This window comes from Brachyistius frenatus, unplaced genomic scaffold, assembly GCF_029030835.1.
Source record: "Brachyistius frenatus isolate BFR_SWC_R1_liver_20210118 unplaced genomic scaffold, ASM2903083v1 Contig_21, whole genome shotgun sequence".
NCBI lineage: Eukaryota > Metazoa > Chordata > Actinopteri > Embiotocidae > Brachyistius > Brachyistius frenatus.
The window spans coordinates 2,275,988-2,286,531 of NW_027210620.1; the positions used below are offsets into that span (position 1 = coordinate 2,275,988).

Here is a 10,544-nt window from a genome sequence, read left to right on the forward strand (position 1 = left end):
AGGTGTTAGATGGAGCCGCTGCTTCTAGCCTCTACGCTTGAAGCTGCTCAGTAGGTTTGAACTGAAATGGACATGACAGCGCTGTTAACGGTCTCAGCTCCACCGAAATGTGGAACTGTTCCTTTAAGGTGTTGTAATCCCAGCTGTGCCCTTGTCTAAAATAACTTATTGTAGGTACAGTAAGTGCAGGCTAATGCGCACTGTTCCTCTCCATAATCGTGTTTTTATATCATTACTGTTGGTTCTGTTTCTGCTCTTTTTAAAAAAATATTTCCTTATTAAAGAGCCCTTTTAGGCTTTTGCAAATGCAAAAACATCTCTTAATGTCAATAAAATGTCAAATTAGATTTAGACAGTGGAGGATTGGTCTGCATTACATAAAAAAAAAAGAAAAAAGAAAAGAAAGATAGATAGAAAAAAAAAAGTGTTTTATAATCAGATTATTCTTTCTGTCGCCTCAATGTTAAAGCAGGAACTTCAACATAAGTCAACCAGCCTGTTAGGAAAAAAAAAAAATAAGGGAGAGGAAGAAAGAAGGTTTTATGAAACCAATATCATCAAGCCTTCCCCACACTCCAGGAAGACGTGAGCCTCGGCTTCTGAAGTCACGGCTCCCTCTACAGTTTGTACAGTGGAAATTTTTCCATCCCGGTGCGAGGAAAACAATCAAACTGACTGTGGGTGAACAGTCGGGAGGACACAACGGAGACGCGTCCGGAGATCACGCGCATTACGCAGCCCGACTCGTGAGATGTGTGTCTGGAAAACGGCGGCGGGAACATAAATATCCCTCCACGGATTCGGCGGATTTCCACGCTGGACTGTCCATCATCATCATCATCATCTGCGGGGCTGATTTGCAGTTTTCCTGCGGACAGTCGGGAAAATGTCTCATTCTTTGAATACTTAAGGAGTGACGACAACTTTCCTCTTTTTCGGACTTCCCCGCGCCGATCGCGGAAGATAAAAAAAAAGAAGAAGCGTGGAGCTGAAACGATTTAATACAAAAAATAAAAATACAAAAAAAAGGACAGGAGCGGGTTTTTTTTTTTTGTTTTGTTTTTTTTGTTTGTTTTGTTTTAACAATGCCAACAGATCAATTCTCCGATCGGGATTTGCAAATTTAAGCAGCACGGAGTTTCTCTGCGGCGGAGACACACCGAGGCAATGTTATCTGCGGAGGAGATGCGTGGTTTGCTGAGGTTCATGTCCGTGGATGTTGCAACTCGGTCGGGCTGCACGCGGAGCCTTTGGGTGGCTGTGATTGGACCGGACACAGACTGGGGCTGACTGATGTTTTGTCCGAGAGGAAATGTTTTGGGGAGGAGATCAATATGAGTTACTGGCAAAAGGGGGGGGAGATGCCAGTCTTCACGAGCACCCGTATCACCGTGAGGACGGAGGACGACAGCGTGCTGGAATAAGGATTTTTATGTTCATTTTCTTTCTTGGGATTTTAAATCAAAAACAGATCAGGAATATCTTCTTTCCATGAGACATATATTTAATGTGCTGCGTTTTGTTGCCTTTGTGAACTGTTACAAGACAGTTACAAGTCACTATGGATAGTTTTTGCTCTTGGACTAAAGTTTTTTCCCTTTTCTTGACTGTCATGCACGGGATTTTGATATCGCATCATATTATCTCATGAATGATTTATTTCATGGATAGCTAAATATTTTCCCTCCTGGACTTTGACTCTGAAATCACAGCTGAAGTCATGGGACATTACTGCAACACTTTAAAGGAAGAAAATCAATCAGCTGCTTCATTTTGAACTCTAGTAAAAGAAAATATATTCACACATCCCCAGCAACATGGCTGTCAACTGGGTTGTATATTCTGTGGTTTTACTGCCACTGTTCGCGGTGGGGACGGCTTTCTCGGGGGTCTTCAACACCACAGACAGAGACATTTTCACGGATGACTTGCTGCAGGTCAAGCTCACACAAGGCAGAGCGACGGAGCAGTGGAAACTCCAGTCTGCCGACTTCCATCCCAACCTATATTTTAACCAAGTAGACGTGTTGCACTTGAGGCAAAGGTCCTCCACCACCCACAGTCACATATTTAAAGTCATCCGGGCGGCCGTGCTCACCATGCTGTCTAATGTCCCCTTTTACATGCCCCCTGTGAAACACGAGGAGTTTACAAGCAAGTGGAACGAGATTTATGGGAACAACCTGCCTCCCCTGGCTCTCTACTGCCTGTTGTGCCCAGAGGACTCGGCCGCCCTGCAATTTCTTATCAAGTTTATGGATAGGATGGCTGAATACCCCGACTGGAAGGTAATCAGCGCACCAAACGATGAGGTCCCCATGGCGCACTCCCTCACTGGCTTCGCCACCGCCTACGACTTTATTTACTCCTACCTGGACGAGCGCAGAAGGGATGTTTACCTCAAGAAAATTCGCTCTGAGACCGAGGAGCTGTACGAGCTCTCCAAGTACAGAGGGTGGGGAAAACAGTATCTCCAAAACCATCAAACCACGAACATATTAGCCGTCCTGACGGGCGCGATAGTGGTGGGCTCGCACAACGACCCGGAGTCGATGATCTGGAAACAAGTGGCGGTGAACTACATGGAGAAAACAATGTTCCTGCTGAGTCATGTTGTCGATGGGTCTCTGGACGAGGGAGTGGCGTACGGGAGCTACACGGCCAAGTCCATCACGCAGTACGTCTTCTTGGCTCAGCGCCATTTCAACATCGACAACACGCAGAACAACTGGCTGCGGGAACACTTCTGGTTTTACTATGCCACCCTGCTGCCGGGCTTTCAGAGGACCGTCGGCATCGCCGACTCCAACTACAACTGGTTTTACGGGCCGGAGAGCCAGCTGGTTTTCCTCGACTCGTTCGTCATGAGGAACGGAACGGGCAACTGGCTGGCTCAGCAGATCAGAAAGCACCGACCCAAGGACGGTCCCATGGGGCAGTCGTCTGCCCAGCGCTGGGCCACGCTTCACACGGAGTTCATCTGGTACAGCTCCCACCTCGTGCCGCAGCCTCCCCGCGACTTCGGCAAAACGAGGATGCACGTTTTCTCGAACTGGGGCGTGGTCACCTACGGAGCCGGGCTCCCCAACGGACAGAGCAATACTTTCGTCTCCTTTAAGTCCGGCAGGCTGGGTGGCCGCGCGGTCTACGACATCGTCCACGACAAGCCTTACTCCTGGGTGGACGGCTGGAACAGCTTCAACCCGGGTCACGAGCACCCGGACCAGAATTCTTTTACGTTCGCTCCCAACGGACAGGTATTCGTGTCCGAAGCCCTTTACGGCCCAAAGTACAGCTACCTTAACAATGTTTTGGTGTTTAGTCCGTCTCCTAGCAGCCAGTGTAACAGTCCGTGGGAGGGCCAGTTGGGGGAGTGCGCCAAGTGGCTGCGCTGGACCGACGAGGGGGTGGGTGACGCTCGAGGGGAGGTGATCGTCGCCTCCTCGCACGGGGACACCATGTTCGTGAGCGGCGAGGCGGCGGCGGCGTATTCTCCCGCCATGAGACTGAAGAGCGTGTTCAGAGCCTTGGTTCTGCTCAACTCGCAGACGCTGCTCGTGCTCGACCACGTGGAGAAGCGGGGCGACTCACCCGTCACGTCTCTCAGCGCCTTTTTCCACAATCTCGACATTGACTTCAAGTACGTCCCCTTCAGATTCATGGACAGATACAACGGCGCCATGATGGACGTGTGGGACGCTCATTATAAAATGTTCTGGTTCGACAGCCAGGGCCACAGCCCTGACACCAGGATACAGGAGGCAGAGCAGGCGGCCGAGTTTAAAAAGAGGTGGACGCAGTACGTCAACGTCACTTTCCAGATGACAGGCGCAGTCAGCAGAGTGGCGTACGTGTTGCACGGTCCGTACGTCAAAGTGTCCAACTGTCGATTTACGGATAACGGCAAGAACGGGGTGAGGCTTTCTCTAACCATAAATAACACAGAGAAGATTGTTTCTATCGCTACAAACCACAAAGACGTCGGCGCGAGGTTGACTTATTTAGGCTTTGGAGGTCACTGTAAGGTTGAGGATCGAAATCAAATCACTCGCTACGGCATTGGGACGCAACTCATCCCCAAACAAATCAACAGCGATAATCAGCTGTTTGACTTTGGGTTCGCAGTCAACGTGGTGGCGGGGGTTGTTCTCTGCGTGGCCATAGGATTTCTGACCATGCAGAGAAAGTTTTACGTTTGCTTCAGTAGGCTGATGCGTTACGCCCTCCTCACCGTGCTCATTCTGTGGATAGCCGAGCTGCTGTTTGTGTCTAACAGCTGCGATCAGCTTCTCTGTGGGGTAAAATGGAAAGGTGCGGGTGCCAAAAGCGAAGTAAACAAACAAATTAGACTGTACGAGCAGCACCGGCTCCCCCTCCCCACCGTCGTCATAACAACCCTTCCCGGATCGGGATCGGAAATACTCAAGCACCTCTTCTACAACAGCTCGGACTTCGTTTACATAAGAGTGCCCACCGAGCACGTGGACATTCCCGAAACCGAGTTCGAGTTCGACTCTCTGGTCGACGCCTGCGAGTGGTCAAGGTCAGATGCCGTGCACGGCCGGTTTAAGATCATTCAGGGCTGGCTGCATTCGCTGGTGCACAACACCAAGCTGCACTTGCAAAATATTCAGCTTGTGGAGGGCAGCAGGGTCAAGCAGCCCCAGAGAGCCGGGCCCTCCAGGGACAGAAAGAAAAGATCCAGGAGGAGGGAGCCCGCGTCGGAGCTGAAGGGCAAACTGAGGGCCAGTCTGGACAGAGACGCCGAGTACGTCAGGGAGATGAGGCGTCACGTTGCGGAGTACCCTAACGCCCGGATGGTCCTCAACATGCGGAGTGGAAGCTGGGCACTTAAGCTGCCTTTCATTCAGGAGGTGGTCGGACCTTCCCTGAGGACAATCTATCTGGTGAGAGACCCTCGAGCGTGGATTTATCTCATGGTTTATAACAGCAAGCCCAGCCTTTACTCCCTCAAAAACATCCCGCAGCACCTTTCCTTGATATTCAAGGAGGACGCCGTGAGGGGTGGGTGCCCGGCCGTGGCACCGGAGTTTAAAATGATCCAGAGTCTGCTGTCCCGTTCGGAGACCGACCCCGTTCTCGTTCTGGCTCACCTGTGGCTGGCTCACACCGCGGCGGTGCTGAGGGTCGGCGAGGGCCTCCCCGAGGAGTCCTACCTCCGAGTGAGGTTCGAGGACGTGGTCAACTTCCCCCAGGAGACGGCGGAGACGATACACGCGTACCTGGGGGTGCCCGTGTCGCCCGCAGCCCTCAATCAGCTCATGTTCACCACCTCCACGAACCTGTACAACCTAATGTACGAGGGCGACATCTCGCCTGCCAACATCAACGCGTGGCGGCAAAAGATGCCGCGAAAGGACATCAGACTGATAGAGGACGTGTGCGGCAGCGTGATGAAGAGGCTGGGTTACACCAGGTCGGCCAGTTAACTGCTGCTGGTCAGCTAACATGGAGCTGTCTTGTTTACTGTCGCTGCCAGTCACATTTAGTTTCTTTTTTGTTTTTGTTGCACTGACCTTATATTAAAAAAAAAATTAAAAAAAAAAAAAAAAAAAAGTTAAAAGTCGAGGAGAAACTGGGAAGCCTTTCTGTCGGAGTTTGTTTTTTTTTCCTCTCAGTTGTGTTTGTGTCGCACCGACTACAGCAACAGATGTGTGAGGAATATTTTATATTAAAATAGGCGGAAGGGATCTTCTCCCTCCCCCCTCCCCCCCACAGCAGCCCTTCACACTTACTTGTAGCACTCTTTCATCGAGTGAGACTTTAGACCTTTGCCGTCTTACATGCCGAGAAATATCACTGAAATTTCGCATAATTTCTATGTTACTGTTTCACAACAGTTCCTCATTGAAGATTAGTTACTGTGTGTCTTAATAAGAGATGACTCTCCACTTTTAATCCGTGATGTCAAGAGAAACGTTTGTGCAACATTCATGTCTGTATGATTCATTTGTTTTGTTTTATTTTGGGAGAGGTTATATTTACTGGTTCGGAACAGATATGTTATGAAGCTCATTAGGACGTTTTGTAGCTCTGGGAGACTATTTTAGCCGTCGTTTTACCATCTGAACTTTGGAGAGCTGTTGCCCTTTCAAACTGTAAAAAAAAAAAAAAAAAAAAAAATGCTGCAACGTATGAGCTCAAAAGCAAAGCGTTAAAACAACACGGTAGCGTTTTACTTCGACGACAGAGACATACAAGTGATATGGGATTGTATTTTTATTGCACCAGTGGAGGGATTTTTGTTGTTGTTGTTTTGTTTTGAAGCTCGAAGATGTCGTGACGGTTTTGGTGGCTTAGCACTTTCACGGGGACTCTTGATTGTATGCGGGATTCAGTGACTTTTTTTTTTTTTTTCCGAGGCTAACTTCGCTGTACGTGCTGGATTAGCTCGGAAATATAAAAGCTCTGAAGAAATCTAAACCTCTGAAGATATTATGTCTAGAAGAAAGAAAGTTAGAAGTATTTATGGGTTCCAACGACAGATATCCCAAAGGATCGGGAACGAATATGATTATTGTAACTCCCTTTAGCATTTATTGAATTAGATCAGAGGGAAGTGCTTAATAGGGATCAAACTGGAAAAGAAAAAAAAACAGAAAGAAAGAAGAAGAAACCTGTCAGCCTTGACACATTTCTAGTCAAAGCAATTTCCAAAGCATCCCCCTCAGCGACTCATATTAATCTGCAAATCTCCGTAACTGAGGTTTACCGTCTTTTATTGGTGTGATATCTTCACTGTCAAGGCTAGGAGGAAAATACCAAAACAGCACAAGTTTCCATTTCCTGTCGTGTGGCCGCTCAGACAGCCAATGATCTTTTAGGTTGTGTTTTTTTTGTTTTGTTTGTGTCTTTAAAGAGTACAGCGAGCAGTGCACTGAACAGGGGATGAATATTAAGTATAGCTTAAAAAATAAAAATAAAAATAAAAAATAAAAAACAGTCAGAGACCATTTCTAATCTGTGATGTTATGCTCCTTGGCCTGGGCAAAAATGTACGCTACTCAGTAACCTTTGATGCTGTCTTTGCTTCAACATTTCTGGACTGTAAATGGATCACAAGCAACATGTGGATGGTGCACTCATTTATAGACTCTCCACTGCATCTGTACGCACACACACACACACACACACACACACACACACACACACACACACACACACACACACACACACACACACACACACACACACACACACACAGGGGCACAAAAATGCTGCGTTCATTTGGAAATATCCATCTTTCCTCGGCTAGAAACGGTCCTGTTTTGTTTTCTTCTCCACAAACACTGAAACCCTTGACTGGCTGGAAAACCCGTTTGATGTTTGTGGTCTTTGAATGTGTAGACTTGGCAGACATGCTTTCACTTTGGTGTTGCAATCCTGTTACCAACTCTGTTTTGTATTTGCTCGTGGGGATATGGTTCCTAGCTTCTGTGGCCTTGAATTACAATCATTTCTTTCTCACGTTTTATTTCTGTGGGCTCTGGGAGCAGGAGGTGTGTGTGTGTGTGTGTGTGTGTGTGTGTGTGTGTGTGTGTGTGTGTGTGTGTGTGTGTGTGTGTGTGTGCGTGTGTGTGTGTGTGTGTGTGTGTGGGAGCGGGGAGAGGGGGAGATGGGGACGGGGGTGGGAGCGGGGAGAGTAATGTAAAGAAAAAATAATAAATTCGTAAATATACTGGCAACCAGCGTGTGTTTGGGTGTCGTGAATTACCTCGCGTAACGATAATGGTGCGTGCCGTGTGATTATAAAACATCAGTCCTCATTAGCGGCGTTTCTACTCATGTCAAACTAGCTATTATCCGTCACTACAAAAGACGAACGAGCGCGCATTTTAATTTCGCACATGCCCTCTTTCGCTACGATTACCGCGAACCTACTAGTGGTTTGTCTACTTATGCCGACGCCCCCGTGCTGCCACGATTACGCACCGGCAAAATCTCCCCCATTTTATTAGACATGGGTGACAGAATCCTAATTGCTTATGCGGCTGATGTGCACGACGAGGAGGAACCAACAATTAAAAACATGTCAGGAAAGTTCTCACCGCCACGCTCTGACTGAGATGGAGGGTGGGGTGGAGGGGGTGGGGGTGGGGGTGGGGACGACGACTCGGCAGCAGCGGTGGCCTCCGAAGAGCAACACGCCGCATCTCACTTCTCAGAATGGTGAGTCAGTCATTTCATTACTCATTTGTTCTCGATCCCTCCTCTAACACTCTAATGCTTGGCCGGGTCCTCTGTGCCTAATCCTTCCATGCAGAGGCACATTATTCACCGGAAAAAAAAAAAACCAAAAAAAAAACCTCAGGCACATGCTTCTGAAGGGAGGTTTTCTACAAGTTTAGACTCGCACTAGCTGCTCGTCTCGTTTTCCTTCATTCTGAGCGCAGGAGAGATTATTACCGTCGGTGCGCAAATATACTGATATGGAGACTCGGTTTGACCTTTTAATCATTTCAGTTTCAATAGAGGGGGTGTGTTCAGTGAGATAATAACCTCAGTTATATGAAATCGGGCACCCCAAACAAGAGATCTCCCCACTAAACTTGGTCTCATTTAAATAACGCCTCAAGACATTAAACCAAAAAAACAGATTTAATTTTTTTTTCCTCTTTGCTCGGACGTTCATCTTTTTACGGCCCCTTAGATTTATCTGGCGACTCTTTGAGGGAGCCTGAACCCTCAGGTTGGGAATCACCCCCCCCCCCTTTCTTTCTGTTGTAGTGGATGATGTTTACAGTGCTGTTTTGGTGGTTTTCTCTACAGACCAGGATCTAAATACTTCTCCATTACTGCCGGGCGGGACGCTCTCTTTGCATATTCAGCTGCAGGGCATAAGCACCGCTATCGCTCTATTAATATTTACATCTTCATTTTTGATTGATTAAAACTGTGAGCAATAATATGTTAGCATTTACAAGGGGACATTTCTAATTGTATCTGATTACAATTTACATGATCAACGACTGATGACTGCAGGGATGATGGTTATCATTATTTATTGATGGTTTGGCAATTGATGACTGAACATAAAATGTTCTTTTTCTTATAACTAATTTACAAACAATAGTAATTTATTATTATTATTATTATTATATTATTTGCTGGGACTGGGTGTCGCACTTTGAACTTTTATGGTATGGAAAAATGCCTTGAAATTTGGAATAAAAGAAATTGGATGGGTATTTTGCTTTTCATTTTAAAATGTATAGCCTTCGCTATGTTTATGGGGGAGTGAATTCAATCAGCAATCATGGAGCCAATACAGCGTTTAGATAGGCTAGACTTGGGTGGCCCACCCATGTCGGTAAAATCTCTTGGTTTCAACTTCGGTATGTAAACTTGACATTGGAATTCCTTATTTCACTGTTTTCAAACAGATATTTGGCTACTTGCCCGTCTGAGCTGGATGTGCTGCAGGCCTTTCTGTGCACAGCCACAGAGCTAAAAACCTACCAATAGTCTGCATGTGAGGCTTTCAGGGAACATCTGTAAACTGTAATGATCTATTGCATGACAGGCGTTTAGGGCACAGCTGTAACCTGTTGCTACAGAAAACAACCCGAGTTACACTCTCCCCCTCTAAACTGCTAGAAAAGTACAAATATAAGATGTGATGTAATTATGTTTTTTTTGTTTTTGTATTAAGTATTATCAGAACTGGTACCAGATTATATAGGTGCCACAATACCCAGCCTTATTATTTACTAACATAGATGAAGCGATTGTTTACAATTGATCGACCCCATGTAAAAGAGTGTCTTGTGAGAAATGTACTAACATTGTAAAGTATAAGGTTTACATATTACAGCTAATAACTAATTGATGACCTAATTAACGCAATAATGATTAATTAATTAGTATGTTATAAATCAGGACCGAGAACAGCTTTTGCTTAGAAGGTTGCAAAAATAATTTCTCAGATCCTCCATTAATGGCACATTTAACTGCAAAACTGCAGTTTATTGGCCCTTTGTTATAGATTTATTAACGTTTGTTAATGATTTGACCATGTAAAGCATAATTCTTTGCAACCAACAGCCCAAATGTTGCTGTTTTTAATGGTTTGTATTTGATGTGTAAAGGGTAAGTGTGATTTACAACACTGTCATTTGTTACAATTTATAAAGCCTTCATACATACAGAGTGCCTCATTTAAAACTGGTACCAATTTTCTTTTTTGTTGAGGCAACGCAGATTATCGTCACAGGTTATCATCACAGATTATCATCACAGATTATCTTCAGACTTTTATGGCCTCCCTATGTTCACACATGAAATCTGCACAGATCATCTGCACCAATTAAATTTAATGGAATCTTACAGACGGCATATAAAAAATAAAGCTCCACATCAGAGATTCTTTCTATAGAATTTTCCATCTGAAAATTACACCGCAGCATGAAAAAAAAAAAGACAAAAAACACGCTTCCCGAAAAAGCTTTTCATGTCCGATCCCAAAGAGCAGATTTGCAGAACTAATTTAAGCGAAATGGGTTTCTTTCTCGTGGATTATCTTT

At 45.9% G+C, this 10,544-nt stretch overlaps 1 protein-coding gene across 1 annotated transcript; it reads left to right on the plus strand.

The window, feature by feature from the left end:
- The first annotated feature begins 1,047 nt into the window (after positions 1–1,047).
- LOC138619721 (dermatan-sulfate epimerase-like protein) lies at positions 1,048–6,961 on the plus strand. The gene has a single exon (XM_069696406.1). It carries the CDS (start codon positions 1,818–1,820, stop codon positions 5,448–5,450), a length of 3,633 nt encoding a protein of 1,210 aa, XP_069552507.1. The 5' UTR covers positions 1,048–1,817; the 3' UTR covers positions 5,451–6,961.
- The last annotated feature ends 3,583 nt before the right edge of the window (positions 6,962–10,544 follow it).

Coding starts and splice junctions, on each gene's coding strand:
- LOC138619721 (XM_069696406.1), top strand. CDS start 1,818: ATGGCTGTCAACTGGGTTGTATATTCTGTGGTTTTACTGCCACTGTTC.